General features: G+C 33.7%; 2 protein-coding genes across 2 annotated transcripts; both read left to right on the forward strand.

Moving 5' to 3' along the window:
- The first annotated feature begins 8,024 nt into the window (after positions 1–8,024).
- On the forward strand, positions 8,025–11,861 carry LOC147392548 (tail fiber). The gene is made up of 3 exons (XM_086456523.1): positions 8,025–8,202; positions 9,887–10,118; positions 11,290–11,861. Exons 1-3 carry the CDS (start codon positions 8,111–8,113, stop codon positions 11,584–11,586), a joined length of 621 nt encoding a protein of 206 aa, XP_086312649.1. The 5' UTR covers positions 8,025–8,110; the 3' UTR covers positions 11,587–11,861.
- Positions 11,862–16,818: 4,957 nt separating this feature from the next.
- On the forward strand, positions 16,819–20,147 carry LOC147392549 (aspartate-glutamate racemase family). The gene is made up of 2 exons (XM_086455867.1): positions 16,819–18,111; positions 19,694–20,147. Exons 1-2 carry the CDS (start codon positions 17,404–17,406, stop codon positions 19,973–19,975), a joined length of 990 nt encoding a protein of 329 aa, XP_086311993.1. The 5' UTR covers positions 16,819–17,403; the 3' UTR covers positions 19,976–20,147.
- Positions 20,148–20,701: the final 554 nt, after the last annotated feature.

Below are 20,701 nucleotides of genomic sequence, written 5' to 3' on the forward strand. Positions count from 1 at the left end.
TTTCGTTCCATCACCCCTATCGATCCACCACTTTTACATCTTCTCATCTCTCTGAACTCTACACCATTTTCTTCTTCTTTTTCTTCTTCGGCTCTCTTCTTCATCTGATTCAAATCTCCAGATAAGAATCGATCTTCCCACACCAACCCCGATGATCCTTGCCTTCTAAACGATGTTGTAGATCTTTGCAAACCAGCCATCTCTCTCTCTCTATGTGTGTGTGTAAACTCTGTAAATTTTGGATCTTTATTTAGTGAGCAACGTTGAATTCTAAGTCGATTGGACTTTTCTATAAGTAAAGAGAGAGAGAGAATGACAAATCGAGAATAACGAAAGAGATTTCTCCCGAGTAGTAGTAATCGAAATTTAATTCTAAGTTCAGATCATGTACTCTACGGTGTTAGTTAGCTAAGTTACCACATGTCATTGCTGCATCACATTGAGAGAACTGCTATTGATGTCCCAACTTTTACTTATTACACCCTAATTAAATTAAAATTGAAAAAAAAATTAACTCTCTATTTAGATATTTATTTTTTAAATTTAAGATTTCCCTAATAGTAAACAACTTTGAAAATTGTTTGAATCTATATTACCTGGTTAGTCGTTTCAAATTTGGGTTTGGAGTTCATGGCTCACCCATCTAAAATGAATTTGGTTCATAAGGGTAGGTTGAGAAAATTCGTTTATGGGTTCGCTTTGATTTTTTAATTCGATTCTCTAATATATATGAGGATGGATCACGGGACATAAGTAAAAATATATGTAAAAAACAATGATTTTTCAAAATATGGGTTAGAAGTTTTGGATTGAACTATTTTTTGTGAAGATCAAAAGTAATTTTTAAGTTATTGGTAAAAAATCAATGGTCCACATTCTAAATCACTTTTGATGGGATTAGAAGTTTTAGATTGGACTGATTTTTTTAGGATGATCTTCTCATCATAGAGTTCATCATCACAAAAAATCAGTTCAATTCGATACTTCTAACCCATATTTTGAAAAATGATTGTTATTACATATGTTTTTACTTGTCTCATGATCTGTCCTTATATATATATGTATGTAATTCAAGTATACAAGTTATAATTACATTTATAATATTAAAAAAATTTAAGTTAAATATTAATAAAGTAGTAAAATAATCTAAATTTTAAATATAAACAATGAAAAAAATTAATTAAAAAAATATTTGGTTCATCCAAATTCATGCTTTGGTTCTTATACCAAATGTTTTGTTTCGTCAAATCTGACAAAAATTTAGTGCATTTGTGATTCACTTGATTTTAAGAACTCAGCACGAATGATACTACAAATTGATTTGCTTTATTATATCAGTTCATGGTTCTGGTTAGTAGAAACGAATTGGGTAACATAGGTTTGAATGCATTATAATACTTTGTGATGTTCGAGAAATAACTTCAACAAAAACTTTTGTAATATTTAAATGGTGTATTTTAATATTTAATTAAGGTATGATAAATAATATAAGAAATTGAGGTGTAATAAGTTAAAATTGGGGTGATCTTAAGATAATTGGTCTTTGGATGCTTACAGGCAAAACTTCCTTTTAAATCACCAATCATACTGATTTAAAAAAGTTATCGACCTTGTAGCTATCCAACTTCCCACTCACTGATGTACAGGATTAGCACTTTATTTTTGACTGGTTCTTTTTTCTCTACGGTTGACCAGGTGCCAGTCAATATTCATAAAAAGCTGCCCGAATCATAACCGACTGTCAGAATTTACCTCCAAATTTGAGGGAATTTTTATTTTATTTTTAATTTTTAATTCATGGTAAAATGTCAGGTGCCCCACCATGTTGGTGAATATTTGAGATTTCAAAAGGGTGACTTATACCCTTTGACCTTGGACTTCTATAAGAAATTAATAAAATGACTGAAATACCTTTGTCTCAATCTCTTGCTTAAAAATCCTTGATATTCTCTAAATATTTTAGAATAATGCTTCAATTTATTTGGAAATTTGAAAACTTTTCCTCCAAAACCTTCAACTTTAATTGGTGATATATTTAGCAAAGAAATAAAAAATAATCATCGTTATCAAAGTCATATCCTAAAATTTTGGGACTTATTATAGGAATTTGCTTTCAGTTCGACCGTCTTAAGAACAATATTTTTTGTTATTGGAAGTGAATTAATATCAGTTTCCTTGATTTAAATGATTGCAGTAATATAATAGACAAGAATAATTAATTAAATATCACAAAGAATAAGTACAAGGTTTGATGAAAGGATTTTTGACTAAAATCAAGAATTTTTAACAAAAGATTGCATGCCAAGGTATTTTGATCATTTTCTTTTTTCCTTCTTGAGAAGATCACAGTCAAGAGAAATGTCATTACCTTTAAAACAACATCTCAAATATGCATGAAACTTGGAGAGTAAATCTAAATTTTGTAAGTATGTTTAAAACTAACAAGAACAGTTTTAAAAATAGTCTCAGATTGAGTTGATTCACCCAAGTCATCTTTATATTTTACCAATCAAAAAAGTCGTCTTTGCATCTTTCTTGAGCTAGGCAAGATCAGAATACTGAGTTTTTTCATCTCTAATTTTTATCTTTATTCTTGGTAAGTTTGTTTCTAATGAGTTTAGTAACTTAGTGCTAATAAGATTTGAACTTAGGTCTTTGGTATCATCACCCAAAATTTTTACCAACTAAACTAACTGACATCTACTAAAATATACAACACTTGTCTAATTCTTCTTCTTGATTTTTAATTTTGTTTCTGTAGTTCATAAATCGGGATACTCTTTGTTGTCTTGTCCAACATCATAATGAGATGACTTGTTTGGCTCAGACAAGTCATATCGGTATCATATAAAACGAGATGAGATGAACCATGCTCGCAAGGGGTATGAAATGAGTAAGATGATTGGTATTAGAGTTAAAATGGAATTAGCTCTAAAGTGATGATGATAAAGACCGTAAACACTATTAACATGTGTCACTAGCTGTGACCATGATTGAGATTGTTTTACATTATTTGGTTTGACTCTTTGACTTTTCCTTTTTAGTTGGAAGTTGAGTTAGGCCAATACTTCCCACCTGAGATGGTAAACAAAATTTAATTGATATATTAGATTGAGAATCTCAAGTTCAATCGGAAATCATGACTGCCTTAGCTAAGTTTTATTTTATTTTATTTTTATAAATATAGTTTAATTTGTATATAAAAATAAAGTCCAAAGTTGAATATTCAGCCCTTTGTTTCAAAGTTTCAATTATGTATGTCATTGACTTTATCAACCTCACTTTAAAAAGTCCAGAACATCATCAATAGGTTTAGAAAAATAGGGAAAAGTTCGGTGATCAAATTTCGATCTTTTGGCCCAGAAAATGCCATGTGAACCCCAAACATCGTGAGATGCATGGCCAAGACAACCCCTCAAGATAGAATCCCCTTAAAGGGTCACCTTCATGGATTATCCCGACAAATACCTGTGTGTGTTGGGGGGTGGGGGGGATTGCATGTGTCCCGCAGATGTCAGGTGCTGTAAAAAACTCTAATAATACCACCATTCAAAAACTAAAAAAAGTCATGGGGCAATTTTTCAATCCCATTTGTGGGATATTTTTCGAATCTTTCATTCTTCGAGATTCATACTGAAATTAATATTTCTCTCCCGTCCTCTTCTTCAATGAAACTTTTTTATCTTTTATTTTTTTGGGTTGCCTTTTCCGTTGATTTTTAGGAGGGATCAATCAGGATGACCGAATCACTTAAGAGGAGCAATAGGGGATTTGATCAAGGTGGCCGGATCGTAACTCCTAAACTTTTGAACCAGATTCATGGGTTGGATCGAATAAAAACAGGTACGAATGTCGTGATTTGATAACATTCATGGGTTGGATCGAATAAAAACAGGTATGAATGTCGTGATTTGATAACTTTACTAAGCCTTTGGAAGGGAATATTTTTAATTAATTCCTACAGCACCAACCACAATTGTTTGGCTCATCTCTGGGCGCATATACGTCCCAAACAAAATAAAGAAGGAAGAAGAAAAAAGAACTTAATTTAGAGCTATTGAATTTGGGCATTTTTCATTGGCTTGGACCTGCACATCTACTTATGTATCTATACATCATTTCTATGAGCCTGGATGGGGACTCGACTTTTATTTGCTAGTGGACCAATGCTCTAGTTTATGTAAAGAACTTCTATCACCACACCAAGCTTTACTTAAAGCACCTCAATTCATATCACACTCATAAGGAATTAATACACATCTTGAGATGCTTAGGTAAAAGTTGGCACGACAATAGCAGCTCTCTTATTCTTACCATTATAATGACAGAAGGTGAATATAAATAGTTTGACACCAAAATTTGAGTGGTCACAAATGCTCTCATTTTTATATTTAAATTAATATAATTAAGGTCTTTTTGGTAAAAAAAATCAAGAAAATGGCAACCTATCACATTGCTTATCTTTTTACCATGTAATCTTCAAAAACCTGTCAATCAATATTTTAAAGAGTCGTGACTTTTTGACACCCCCCCCCCCCCCATACATGGTATGGGCTAAAACCAGATTCTTTCCCTCCTGATTCACTACTGTACATCCTCATAAATATGAGCAGTTATGTATCCCGAGGAAAAATCTATGGTTCTAGCACATGCCACATCAAAAGGCTTATGGGGCGTGTGTCAGAGGAGGGGCATTAGAAAATCATTACTCTATTTTAAATTACATACACCCTTTTGATACACATGTGTTGGCATATGCCACTTTCTAGTTTTATTTAGACGGAATTGTGAGAAACAGCATCTTATTTAAAGGTACAGCGTCAAAGTAAGTTGATTGTGGATCCTTTGCAAGTTGAAAATAATATCTAACTTCAATAATTTTTTATAGGGGTGCATTATTTGCACCTACTTTATTGCTCACCTCACCCGCTTACTCCTTTCACCCACCTAAGAAGTGGGTGAAACTAGTCGATCAACCTAGTTTCACTCCCTTGGTCCCTCAACCCTTACTTCATCTCTTTCAAGTCAATCAAGCTCTCTCACTCTATCAAGCCCTTTTCAATTTGCTCAAGTCTTCTTCAAGTCAATCAAGCTCTTCATTTTTGTTGCAAGGGTCAAGAACAACTATCCTCGTAGGTAAAGCAAGTAATCAAGGATGTAAGTTATTTTAATTACTTTATTCGATTAATAGTTCAATTTATAGGATATTTTATTGATTATTATAAGTTAAAACCTAGATTCATGTTAGTTTATTGCAATACATATTAATTGTATGTCACAGGCTGGTCAAATGTTTATGAGAGCTATTCTAACTATGTCTACATGTCAGTTTTCTCACCTACTCTTATTTTATACCAATGTCTAAATGTAATTGACAAACAATGTCATATAGGAGATGTCATGTTGGTTCGACAATGCAACCCACAATTCCAAAGGAGGGGGAATTAGGAAGATAGAACCCCGCAATAATGTGTAGAAGACGAGACTGCCGCTATCTCATAGGTATTCCCTGGTGGTCATATTGATTCATCCATTCTTTAGAGTTTCAAAACCCACATTGCATTAACAAAGATCATACCACATGACATTTCCCACATGGCTTGATCCTAGAGGTCTATTAAATTTCATCATTTACCTTCAAGAAGTAGTTTAGAAATCAAAAGGCTTTTTTCATGTAAATCCCATGTCATTTCTTAAATTCCTTAAGATTGCACTATTTAACACCCCAAAACCTCTATAAAGGTCTCATTTTTCATGAGAAATCTTATGCTTTCAAATTCCCTTTCTCAATCTTAAACTCTACCTAAATCTCTGCTCAAAGTCTTTTTTCATCCCAAATCTCTACTCAAAACCATCCACTTTCTTCCAATCTTAAGTTTTCTACAAAAACCATCAAACTTTCTTCCAACCTTAAGCTCTCAACAAAAATCCTCAACCTTCAAAACTCAAACTCAAATAACCCCTTTCAAGAATTCAAGAAAAAAATTAGAAGAAGTAAAAACACTTCAAGGGACAAGGTGGGTCTTGGGTTGAATTTTTTATTTTAAAGCATTTGCATCCTTTCCCTCTTTTATCTCACCTTTCTTTTTTATTTTATGTTTATGAAAGTCATTAGGATGTAATGGATACCCTTTCCCACACTTAATAGGTTAGGATTCGGCTTGATTGAAAAGTTGGGAGTTGAAGCCTCTTTTAATCCATTTATGTTTCTCATGCATCGTGTTGTACACAATGCACACACCATCACGATAGAGAGTTATATCCTCATTTTAGGGGTTGAACCACGAAGTTTCTAGCCATAGCATGTATGCATGCATGAAGGTCATGACTTTAGGGGAATTCCAACCATGAAATCTTTTCAAAAGCCCAAACCAATATTCACATAGTGGAGTGACTGCAAACAAAAAATTGTTTACATATGGGTCAACATTCATAGCTTTTAAAAATTTTAAATAGTAAGGTTAGTATCGACACACATGGGTCATATATTGACAGTGCTTGCAAGCAAAGAATTTGATACATATCGGTCAACACTCATAGCTTTTAAAATTTTAAAATAGTAAGGTAAGCATAAGTAACCATTTCATAAGTAGTTGATCTTTAGGAGACTGGTTAAGATTCAAGACTACATGTCTTGTTATGATATTCGAAAGCAGTGCACCATAGCTATAAACGTTCATAGCCTCATCGAGTTCACTAGTGAAAATATCTGGTGCCATGTATTTAAGAGTCGTGCTTGAGTGATCTTAGCGGGGACACCTTGATGTGGTGGCACTCATATGTCTGTAGATACATCTTACTCGTATTTCGGAAAAATGCATCTATGGTCATGCATGTGCCACCACATCAAGATGCCCCTTCTCCCCATGTATCCCCCACTGAGGTCACTCCAGCATTAATCATAATGCAATCACCAACCACTCTAACCACACCAAAATTTGAACTTTTTGATTAAAAGTCTTCATCTGATAGAATATTACTCAACTTTAGGTCCCTTAATATTGTGGTGGATTTAGATAATCGAGATATGTTAATCCTCTGGTGATTTTTGTTGCGACTCTTATCTGTGTATTCCAGTCCAGCAGAACATAAAAGTATGACTTCAAACCAATTCTACCACATCTGATGATATCAGTAAATTTAAAAGTAAATGTATAGTTTGTATTATCCAATTCATAAATAACTTTTCAATAAAATGAAATCTAAGTACCATGTAGATGTTTATGTAAGGAGCCCATGGATATAAACTCATAGAAAATTAATTATTGAGATTCATGTTGACATTATTAACCAATAGATCTGATAAGGTTAGGATGACAACGTCGATACAAGCGTTTATAAAAGACAAGATGCATTCAACATTTCAGATTCTCAGATAAAATCAGGTTAAAACATATATGAACCATGCAAGAGACATTATGCATCTTCAACTAAGTAAATTAAAATGGAGACGGATCCAAGACACATAACCATACCCACATATCACAATTACTAAAATCACCTTACACAATTAACAATCCACAATCCACATTTCTCATCAAATTAAAGTCTTCAAAACATTTCTTTCTTTGGGTCAAGAATGAAAATCAAAGAAACAAAACCTTAATTCTGATCGAAATCAAATATCTCATTTACATCCAAACATATTATCATTTTGGTCATTATATATAAAAAAAAAATTATTAAACATTTTGTAAAGTCTAGGAGCATCTCCAACGATGTCTCAAATTTGGTGGCAATTCCAAAATTTTGAAGTGTCACTCATAAAAACTCTCTAATGCAAGTGTCATATAATCTCTAAAAAATATTTTATATTGCTTTTAGAATATCTTAAAATTTGCACGTCTTTTGTGTTGGAAAAATGTATTTTGGATTATTCTTTTTATCAAATTGTCATCAGAACCGAACCGCAAGTTCTTCTATACCGAACCAAAGCAGGCCAAAATTATCGGTTTGGTTCGCTTCTCGGGTTGAACCGTACCAAATTGCACTCCTTTTAGAGGCTAGTAGCGGAGAACCAGTAGTCATACAAGTCTCTCTGAAAGGGTATTAAGGTAAAATATAAAACAAAACCTCCGAGTCGAAGACAAGCACAGCCAGCTCTCTTGCAATGGCTTCTTCAAAGGGATGGGCAAGCAATCTGTCACCAATCGCTTCGCGCATCTATTTTCTTCTCATCATCCTTCAGATCCCTCTTTTCAGGTCACTCTTACATCTCTCTCTCATTAGCTTAATTGATTTTTTGTTAAAAAGAAAAGTCATGGATGCATCTGAATTCTTATCTGCAAAGCCAACCCCAAACAACACAAACTTGATATTCTTCAAGTTCTAGGATCATGGTATTCTTCAACATCTTTCTTAAGTTTCTAAGATCTGGGTCTCCTTTGTTTTGGAATTTTACCACATAATTCTTGATGAAATTAGACGCCTTTAGGTTTCTAGATTGATCCAAGAAGCACTAAAATTGTAAACTTTGTTTGTTTTTAGATCTGGGTTTCTTTAAATACATGAATTTTTTTACTTCTAATTTAGAGTGATCTTATGTTGATGCAAGAGGTGCCCATTCCATGCTTTTCTTATGAACACAATCTATACAACTTGTTCCTTCATGTTTCTAATTGGTTTTCCTTTATCTTGAAAGGATCTTAATTCTTAAAAGAGGAATCCTTTTAATGATTCTCTCTTTTGAAAATTAATTTGAACATCCCTTTGTTATGAAATTTGGGTTTCATTCTATCCATAATTTTGGTTATAAAAATAAATAAATAAATAAATAAAATCTAGTCATAATTATCTACCTCAACTGATCTAATGTTCTTCCAATTAGTGCTCCTGTATCATATATATATTTTAAAAGTTTTATGAAAATCAACTAATAAACTAGGCTGAAGGGTGCCTGGAATGACATTGCAGACTTCATGCCCTGTTATAACTTGCCCTTCTTCCCATGCGGGACACTCATTTGGAAAATTTGGATTGTCGTTTTGATAGATTGCACACATGTACTGGAATGTTGTTGATACCCATTCCCTATCATGCATGTCACTTGTACCCTTTGAATGACCACCCTTCAAAACCTGAAATATGAAACATGAAGAAGTAATCATTTATCTTAGTTTTATCTTTATAAGGATTAAGGGACACAAATGTTCGCCTTGATTTTTGGATGACCATTAAGATTTTGTTAAGACTCGCTGAGGAAGGAAAAGATGCTACTCAGATTGAACTAACCCCCCTATAGAAACCCCACCTTGAAAGAAAATTAAAAAAAATTAATAAAAAATTGACTCCATAAGTGGAGGCAAATGGGCTATCTGAGGAATCTTCTTTTGTTTGGTGTGCTTTTCCTCTTTGTTAACCACTACTACAACTTATTCTTAACAAGCAAGCTACCTGGATAAGCTGTCCGTCTCCAATTATTTAAACGGCTTTTAAAATAAAGGATTCCAAATCACCAGATTAGAAGCCTTCTTGCAGTAGCTAATGACTATAACCACTTTTTTAAGCCACTATTGTAGCCACATGGATTCTTTGTGGTAACCCCAAAACTACTTGGTTTGGAGTCTCCACCATTCATTGGATTCAAAGGTGTGAATAGTCACCCAAAACAAATTTGTCCATAAAGATGTCTTTTAAACAGAACTGACCCCAAAACTTGGTCTAAACTCTAAAACAAAAGTGTGGGTGGGGAGGTTAGATTAAAGAATGAGGAAGGTGTGAGGCACCCCCACATTTCTGGTTTAGACCACATGTAATCATTTTCAGTTTAATAATCCAAGAAGTACTTATGCATTTTCGGTTTAATCTGCAATATTTCTGTCTCCTGTTACAATTTTTTGGAAAAAAAAATATATGGATGAAATCAGGTTTTGGGTTCACTTCACAGGGTCCCATGTAGATCTGGGATGTGTACAACACCAATAGAGGTGACGTCTTCCCAGTTGATTGCAAGTGAAATCTTCCCTGCTGTTGTAGTGAAGGCCCTTCTCTATCCTGGAGCTGTTGCTCATGGACTCATGAAGAATATGACCATCCCAAGCTGGGACAACTTACTAAATATCTATAATCTGACAAATGTGAAGGAAGCCTCTGCAGTACCTGATCTCCAGCGCTTAGAGGTTCTTCAATCTTGACTTCTCATCTCCTCATTCAATCTGATATTCAATTTGGCTTTGTGGAAATCCAAGATATAACGTTGAGCTGACACCAATGCAACATATGCACTTTTTTTTACCTTTATAAACGTTTCATCAATTTCTGCACATAATAATTTGATAGATCAAATGGCTGCCTTCATCAAGGCATCTCAAATTTTAGATATGCGCTCTCAGCCACAAATAGTGGTAGCATGTCTACATTTATGCTATGTGCAGTGGACGGCCTTAATATTAGGGGTGGCAATGGGTTGAGTTGTGTCATGTTGAGGTAAGGGTATTCTGAAAATTTACCTAATCCAAACCCGGCCCATTTTATAATCGTGTCAAAAACTTAAATCTGAACCCGACACATTTATTAAATAGGTACCCAACCTGTGTAACCCGTCCAGTAAAATTATAATCTTAAGAGAAAAAATAAATTCCATTTTCACAACCAAAAATAAAATACCATTACTAAAAATAAAGTCACAGAACCATAAACCAATATCTACCAACATAAATTGAGTATTTCAATACATAAATTAAGTTTTCTTCGAATTTGTTTTTCAAAGTTCTTAGAATTTTGTCCTCTACATCCCCATGGGCAATGGATCATGTTTTTGGATGCCACAAGGTAATGCTGTCAGGAAATTTTCTTTACTTATTAAGGATAATATTTTTCTTTCCCCAACTAAAAAATTCTTTAACCTTTAATTATTTGAAAAATATCTTAGAACACCCTCTATATTTCATAAAAATTGAAAAAAAAAAATGTATTCTAAAAAAGTTCTATGTAATTTTAAAAAATCTTAAATAATTGTTGATATTTGAGATACCTCATATGTTTCATGATTTAAAACGACATGTTAATGACACAATAACTAAATGTGCCAAAATGAGTTAAGCGGGTTGACATCACTAGCCTAGACGCGTTCCGTGATAATCGTGTTAGACGGGTTGACACTATTATGACCCAAACCCAATTAGACTTGACCCAAACCCACTAATTTCATGTCGTTTTTGAGTTGTGTTCACGAATTATATTGAGATTGCCACCCCTACTTTATATATTCTACAAAAATGAGTTGGATTTTCTCTTTTCTAATTTCTCTGTCAATAGTCTCATTGTTAGTTACTTTCCCTCTCCTACCAGGTTCTTGCAGGAAGCTACTTCTCTGTGGCAGGATCACTCGTGGGTCTCTTGAAACCAGGGAGGATGACCTTATTTGGGACACTTTTGGTCATTTGGGGCCTAGTTAAGGAAGGGATTCTTGGGAAACCTGTTAACACAGATCCTATGAAAGCCGTTTATGTCTACCCAACAGTATTTATTGCCCTGGTATGTGCCTTCTTTTCTATAAAGTACAACGCAAAGAAGGTAATCAGAAGTAACCCTGCTCAATCTGTAGCAAAACCTCTGCAGAGCTCTTCAAAATCAAAGCTGAAATGAATTTTGAGGATACAACCATAGTTATATAGTTTTTTTTGGATCAGATGCCGTTTTTAGCCAATCTAATGTACCAAAAAGCATTTATGACACAAAATATGAGTTTTGCATGACAAAAACTTGGCTATTTTATTGCATCAGAACTGGAAAGATTTGGAGGGATGTTACATTCACAAACGTAATAATTGGCTGGAATCTATCTATTCACACTTTTTATCTATCTTGTGGAAGATAAAGTGAAGACTGATGTGATGAAAAATTAGATGATTTATTTCTTATTTTCTTTTGTCGTAAGCGTTTTAATGAATTTGAGACTTTTTTTGTTGAGGATTTATATTTAGATAGGAGCTTATGTGTCAGGATGAGATGTAGTAGGTGGGTTTTTATCTTATTATGCTTTCTAGGTATGTTTCGTTGTCTTCCTTTTTTGTATGCTTTTTTCTTCTCCATTTTAATGAATTTTCTTCTTCTAAAAAATAAAAGAAAACCAATGATGACATCAATTTGGTGCAAGTTGAAGGCTCTAAAGAGGCAAGAGGAAGGCAAATAATGAGTTGCATTGTACTTTGATGAAAATATCCTTAGTCGCATGTCTTGATATATATATGAGTCATGATTTTCTAACACCCCCCTACGCTCCCTGATGTGGCATGGGCTAAAACCCTATATCTTTTTTCTTGGGATACACAGCTACACATCCTCATAAATGTGTAATTATGTATCCCAAGGAAAAAGATCTATGGTTCTAGCACATCCCATATCTGGGGTGTATGGGAGCTTGGTAGAGGGGGGTGTCAGAAAATCATGATTTTATATATATAGTTCTGGGACGAGTTAAATGGCAAAAAAGGATTCATGATCAGCTTGTATCTTCCTGATGTGGTCATATTCGCCGTCATCCAGCATCATAAAACCATCTCAATTGACATTCTCTTAATTTATTGGTCAGAGAGTGCGTGTTCCATGTGAACTATATAAGTCCTTGGCAAGTGAACACTACTGATAAGAGTGCATGCAAAGGTGCGAGGTTTCAACAAGAGGTATCAATTCAAATGAAGTATATTCGAGGATTCCACGAGACAATAATGAATGAAAAAGTATCAATTCAAATCCTGGATTTGCAAAAGAAGAAAAATATTAAGACAGAGACAAAATTTAGTTCAGTGTGATCTCACCAAAATTTTTTATTCCTATCAAGAAAAGAAAAAAAATATAATAAGAAGTTCCAACTGAATGATTTAAGCAACCATTGCAGTATCTCCTAGTTTGCAATTTCTAGTATTGTTTTTTGTCTTAAAATATATGATACAGTTCAAATTTAAAAATACTGAAAAATATAGATCTTTTTGGTCATGTGAATGCAGTGTTATTCCAAAAACGCTATTTTAAATACAAATGTTTACAATATAATGAAATACTTTTTGACCTTTTCTTATACATTTAATAGATTTTTGGATGACATACAAATTTGTATTTTACCAAATCAGCAGAGTATTTTGCCCAAATTACCAATCCAGTTATATTTTGAAACATTTATTAAAGGATAATGATCTCAATGAAAAGCATCTATGATTCTGACACACATCCATGTCAGAAATGTTTCCCACAATGTACATTTCCAGTACAACTCTCTATTAAAAGGCCAACCGTTGAGATTTACGTGTATCTTGATAATACATATGTCGGAGATATTTGCTTATAAAAAAAAAATTGTCGGAGATTCTTATCCCATGTTTAAATCTCAATAATTAGATTTTGTATTTAAATGGCTGGGACCATGTGTTTTTTTCTTGAGCCAAGGGATCTTGACTCTTATTTATTTTTACCAAAATAGGTATCTTATGTAAGAATATTAAACTGAATTTACACCTGTGGTTTGTTAGAATAAGCTGGAGTTGAACCATAACCTAATCAAGGTAATTGTGCTCATCAATTATTATATAATAGACTAATGATTTTTGAACTCAGCCTTTAAGCCGGACTCAAAAAACTCACCGACGTGTTATGCACGAAGAACTATAGATTATTTTGATTGGGATACACAACTGCAGATGGCAGGTTGGTCAGCGTGGTTGTGTATCCCGAGGGATAGAAGCTGGAGTTCTTTGCCCATGCTTCGTCAGTGAGTTTTGAGTCCGTTAAATTCAAAAATCAGCACTCTTATATAAACTAATTCATCCCACAGTATTGTATTTTTCTGTATTTTTGAAAAAGTCATACAATATTATTCCAAAAACACTATTTTAAATACAAATATTAACAACATAATCAACATTTTTTTGACTTTTTTTTTAATACATGACAAATACAAATGGGTATTTTACCAAATCCATGAAAGATTTGCCGAAATTACTAGTCGAGCCAAGCCATGCTTTTTAAATATTTATTAAAAGGGCCAATATACTCGTTTTGGTATATTTTATTTTTACCAAAATGGGTATCTTCTCTTTGGGTTTGTCAGATAAGATGGATACCAACCATAATCTAATGAGGGTCATAGTGTTGATCAGTGATTGTATAAACTAACATCATTGTATTTAGATGCCTATGCGGATTATATAAGGGACATATTCATCCCACTCTCTTTCAACCGCTTTGAAAAACATTCTCTCTTCAATAATTTGGGTTTTGATCGTCCAATGGTGTGCATTCATGACAGACAAGTCTTCTATCAATCTATTTCATGAAATTAACATGACCCAACTATAGGCAAGTAAAACATTTTATTTCAATTCAATTGGGCTTTAGAGTACTAAACTGCATATAATATGTCTCTTGTCATCATTACATGTGGACCTCCAATTTTCTATTGAATTTAGTGAGCAAATCAAATAATGGAACGACTGGTGATCCCCTAATCCCCTTGTTGATTGACATTATCTAACACCAAATCCAAATTTTGGTAATAATTTGATAGATTTAAATACCTAGAAATGTGCTTGATTGATGATTTATAGTGTTGGATTCAAGAATATTTTGCAAAAATTTGTTCATACACATAAAAAAATAAAAAGATTTTGAGATTGTAGCATCTATCAATCAACTTTGTATTATAAAAAGATCAATTATTTTATGTTGTTGGAAGAGGTACCCAAAAAAAAAAAAAAAAATGATCACATCGAAATATGGGCTGTCTCATGATTTACTGATAAAAAAAGGGAAATTACTTATTGCACATCCATTCATGACTCACATGATTATCCACAAGAACTCCTCTAATATTAAATTATTGGCTGATTTAGATGTAGCCCTCCACACTTTGGTAAATAGTTGCGATATCTTCTATGTTTTTAAATTAATGATATGCCCCTTGAGCCCAAAATTCATTTTCTTCAATTTTGAAGGTGAAATATTTTACCCTCTTTTTTAACTTAAAGGGTCTCCTTTTCAACCTTCAACCTCAAGAATAAAACAAGATTTTTGAAAAATAATAGAAGATGACAGACTTCTGAGTAAAAAAGTTGAGGGTCTTCAAAAGAAGATGGTTGAGAGGAGGTGAAGATGAGAATGAATATGTGGATGAAGATGAGGATAAATACGTGGATGATGGTCAAGAGGAGGTGAAGATGAGGATAGAAACGTGGATAAATGAGTAGAAAATAATTTATCCTAGACGTTGAAGAGATTTATAAGATAGACAAATATTTGGAAAAAGAAAAAGTCCATGATTTTTTTCAGTAAGTTGAAAACGACAACATTTGGGATCATTTTTTTCTAATTAATCTTCCAAAGAAGATAAAGATCAAAGGGCATACCATCAGTTTGAAAACATAGGATGGGTATCTCAAATTTTCATTAAAACTTATTATTTAACTATGAATCACCTTAAATTATTTAACTACGATAATATATATTAAACTTGGGTGGACCTTGCACTATGGTTATAAAATTTGTTTTGACGTCTCATCTTGTCCATGAACAAGATCGAATCGTTTTGGATGAGATTTAAAAAAAAAAAAAACCTTAGAATTAGAATAAACCATGACTTTGAGTCTTGAGATGACTTGTCAACTTGTCTCATTGGTGGACGATATCGAGACAACTTAGACGAGATTTAAAATCATGCCTTGCATACCATGGTTTTAAATCTTGTCCTAGATTGATATGACTCATCCAATAGTCTTGGTAATGTCTACCAATGATACGGATAGACAAATCAAATGTAAACCATGATTCATTTTTTTCATTGTTGAGTGATATGACTCAAACCTATAAGAAAACTCGTTCGAGACGAGAAATCATGTTGCAAATTGTTGTTTTTAAAAATCGGACCCATTGTTGACTTGTATAACTGATTGAGTCGGTCCAAAGTAGTCTGATTGGTGGATCTAACCAATTGGACCCAAAAATGAAATATTAAGAAAATATTTTTGATTTCTTCTCAAAATCAGGTATCTTCAACTTCAAAAACATAATCCAATGTCACAAGATGTAGATTATAAGACTTTAAGAACTTAAAAAAAAATAAAAATAAAAAAGTTCCCCTATTAAATTTAAAATGTAAAAGTTTAGTGGCCGTTCATTTTCAAAGCATGGATCAAGCCAATTTTTTTTATATATGTATTTTAAACTTTGTCTAGATATGAATTTTAAGGGTTGTCTTACTAAGCATATGACCCAATAATTAAAATCTTATTAATTTTGATCATTTTCCATTAACATGTAAGAGAAGACCTAAGGACAAGGGGACATGTCATCTATGTTAAAACAGGGCATCTCAAATATTCACTGAATTGTGGAGGGGTATGTGAAAAATCACCCAAAAGTTGGGTTTTTTCGGTTAACTGTTAACGGGTCTGGTCCAACGTGGTCGGACCGGCTGGTCTGATCAGATTTTTAAAACACTGGCACACACTATAGTCTAAAGTTGTAGTAGTGCCTTGTACATATTCTGTGAGTAAAAAATACTATTGGTCGAGATGAAATCTAGAATTTGACAGAAGATTGGTCATATTGCTATTATGGGGTCACTCATTGAAACTGTCGTTCTTATCTTTTTCAACCCCCAAGACATTAATGGTGGGAACCTCAGAGCAGGTATGGTAAGAAATTTATGTTTTTATTGTTCATCTATTTTATTTTATTTCATTTGATATTATTTTTTATACTTTTTCTAAATGATTGATTCTAGACAAAGACGAAATATACTGGGTGGCCAAACGTGATAGACTTCCAATGTCCATGATTGGAGAACCTGTGAGTGATATTTGTATACAAATACCCTTGAAGGTTGGATGATTTATGTCCGTATTTGCTTTCTTGTATTTTACACATCTCAAAATGTTTTCAATTTGATGTTGATTTTCTTGTTTGATTCCTTGGAAATCTAGAGAGATTCTGGGTTTTAGAGATGGGTATTGGTTTTGGGACTGAAATTAGAGAAACCCATGAAAAATTTACTGGTTGTTGGGAGATGAAATTCGGGAACCCATCAAGCTTTATCAGTTTTTGGAGTTGGGTTTTGAGTTTTAGGTTCTGAAAAAGGTTAGGTACCCAGTACTCCACTGTTTTTGTGGGGACACAAATCTAGAAAACCCAGGAATTTTTTTATTTAAGTTTTGTGAGGTGGAGTTTGATTATTGGCGTCTGAAATTCCAAGAACCCACTTTTGTGCGGAGTGTTCTTTCATGAATAGAAAGACCGAAACACAGAATCCCATGGAAATTTACTAGTTTTTAGCGGTGGGTTTAGGTTACAAGGGGCTGACATTTTTGGGATTTTGTAGAAATTTACTAGCTTTCAAATGGGTTTTATGTTCTAGCTGGTGAGATTCAGACTGAAAACCTAAAGATTTACTCACTTTCGAGTTGGGTTTGGGTAATGGGGGTGTTTGATGGAAGAATGGCAATGTCTTTCCAAATGTTGAATTGTCCATCTCATCTCATAGGTAATATATCTAAGCATAGAACACAGTATAAAATGAGGTTGCAACCTTGTTCAATTCTCGTGCGAACTGATGAGAGTGGTAATTTAGCTGAATCTAAGAAGGGTTCTGGTTTGGCTCCAATGAGCAATCACGCCTCTAGTCTCTTTCTCAGACAATCCAATGCCGTTGGCATCATTGGAGGGATGTCGGCTTTCTCTACTCTCAACTTCTTGGAAAAACTCGTCAAGTGGAGTTCAAAAGATGGAGAAGTGAACCTTCCTTTCATTGTTTGCAGTGATCCGGCGTTAAACAAGGAACTTCAATCCTTCGGAAGGAGTTCTTATCCTTATCACAATACTGGACATTCTTGTACCCAATTAGATCATACTCCAGTCGTGGAGAATCTTCGGTTGAAGAGATCCTTTCTTGAGCAATCAGGAGCTCGCTGTATTGTTATGCCTTGTCATATCTCGCATGCTTGGCATGGAGAGATCTCTAAGGATTGTTCTGTACCTTTCCTTCATGTGGGTGAGTGTGTTGCAAAGGAGCTTAAAGAAGCAAACTTGAAGCCAGTTGAAGCTGGGAGTAGTTTGCGAATTGGGGTCCTTGCCACAGATGCAACTTTCACGGCAGGTATTTATCAGGAGAAACTCCAGAGTCAGGTATTGACATCTCTGACTTGTGCCCATTTTCAACTACAGAAAATTTTGGTATTGGAATCTATGTTAGAAGTTAGTGGCTTGTTGCATTGTTTTTTCAGTATATTTATTATCATTTATGATTTTATTTCAGCTTTTTTAATAAGATAAATAATATATGTTAGAAATGTTTGACAGGGCTGAAGAACACATATTACAGGGTAGAGTGGGTTAGATATGAAATATGTGAGGGTAAATGCTTAAAAGAGTGAAGTGAAATTTAGAATAATTTCCCTTGAAATCTTTGGATAATTCTTTTGAGAATTTTCTGATTGCTATTTTAAATTCTAAAATTGAAGTTGGGTTTCATTGAAACTGATTGAAGATTCAACTTCTTTTTTTTTTTTTTTTCCAACAACAGGTGTATGCAAGTTTATTGACATTTATAATTTGGGATGACGATATAACTTAGCGGTTATTAATGATTTTGAGATGAGTCGAACGAAGAGGGAATACGATTGAAGATTTGCTGTTTACTTTAGTTGATTAATGATGTAGCCAATTTTTTTGGTCGAACGTGTTCCCAAAGTGTCAATTTTTATAATAAATAATATACATATATACAAACTTGATTCCACACAATTGTCTTGCTCGGTGGAAAGATTTTTTGATGGTTTTAAATTTTCCCAACGACACATTCATACGACCTCTTTGACCAAAAAATCAATTTTCTGGTAGATGTAAACCTTATACACTTTAGATGCAAGAGATCAACTTCTATCATCTTTCAATCTCAATCTCATTTACATACTATATAAAACACGGTCACTTGAAGGTAAAAGTGTAAATATAATGATGCAATGATATTACATCGGATTACAAACAAAAATATTTGGTTCCCTCTTCATCCTGACTGCCCTTTGAATTTAGGGAGCGATCTCTCTTTGAGTTGGCTTTCACACATGCATGCCTATGTGTTACCTTTATAATTATAAGTTTATAATATCCATGCTAAATCCATTATCTTAGCCTTATTTAATCTTGTATAATGCTGATGGATTGCTTCCTTCTATGAAATTTCAAATGTAATTCTTCCACAGAGCATTTTATTATTATTATTTTTTATTAGTGTAAATTTTATTAGAAGAAAGAAAAAACATAGGCTGAGCTGGCATCTTTACAAGAAAAGCAAAGAGTAAAGAAAGAAAACGAAGAGCAACCCACCCACAAACAAAGAAACACAACCAACACAAAAGAGCAACCGTCCCACAAACAGGCTATACAAAGCAAGGAATCCCACTTAAACACAAAATCCTCGAAGAACATGCCATCGAGTTCTTTGCTTAACTTGCTCCAAAAGAACATCAAGCCCAAGATGTTCAGTGTCACCTCTTGGATGGTCTTCTCTTGTCCTTGAAACACCCTTATGTTCCTCTCTTTCCAGAGCCCCCAACACAGAGCTTTCAATTACACAACCGTTATGGTTACACACTGATGATTTTTTAGCTCTTTATACATGTACGAGACTAGTAGCTGTGATTTTTTTTAGCTCCATTACATCATCTCTGGGGAAAACATCATATCTTCTCGAATCCTATAATTGCAGGGGTTTGAGGTTGTTTTGCCTGACAAAGCAACAATGGAGCACACAGTTGTTCCTGCTGTCGAAGCTTTGAACAGAAAGGACATGGAAGGAGCTAGAAATCTCTTTAGAATTGCACTTCAGGTTCTTTTAGTGAGAGCCGTGAATGTCATCATCCTTGCTTCTGACGACATGCGTGGTCTTTTGCCTCGGGATGATCCTCTTCTTAAAAGATGTATTGACCCAATGGATGCTTTGGCCAGGTCAACAATCAAGTGGGCCCAATCTAGTGAAAAAGGTACTTAAGAGCTCTTAAAATGGAATTAATGGCGCTGCTATCGGAACTATTGCTGTTGATAATTATAAAGTACCGTTATCATGATTAGACCATACTATCGGAACCTGTCCATTGTTGTTTTATACTGTTGTATCATGAAGGGTCATTATAATTATCAGTATTTAAATAACGTTTCCTTTATTTAGGGACTCTATCTCTAAATTGTATTTCTTCCTCTTTTATGAATAAAATCTATGATTGAATCAGAGAAAAGATACAAAAGAGTGTCTCCTTGCATCCAGGTCTCTTTAAAACAGTTATATTTCATATGTTGACATTAAATTAGATGCAAACTAGATATGTTGGATGTTTACAAGTAATTGTTAGGCATTAAATGCCCTTTACAATCAATTATGCTATCCATTACTCTTGAGAGTGTTCCAATCCATAACTCTATATATAAGGGTTCTATTTTCATCCTTTACACTCCGTGTAGATGTCCTGTGTTGCATAGAATTTTAAAGGTCAAATACTTGTGTGTCTGACATGAATAAGATTCTGACACTCCACAGACTCTAGTGTGACACTTCTAATTATCATATATTATGAGTTATACTTCTTGCTATTGAATTTTTCTTGTGGCAAACATGACATTATGTGTAGTCTATTGTCTATAGTCTATTATTATCCTTATTATTATTATTTTTTTTCGAAAAGTATAATATATTGATAAAAGGGGAAACAGGAAACAAAGA

Source organism: Akebia trifoliata, chromosome 10 (assembly GCF_017979445.1).
Source record: "Akebia trifoliata isolate Shusen 1 chromosome 10, ASM1797944v1, whole genome shotgun sequence".
NCBI classification, from domain to species: Eukaryota; Viridiplantae; Streptophyta; class Magnoliopsida; order Ranunculales; family Lardizabalaceae; genus Akebia; species Akebia trifoliata.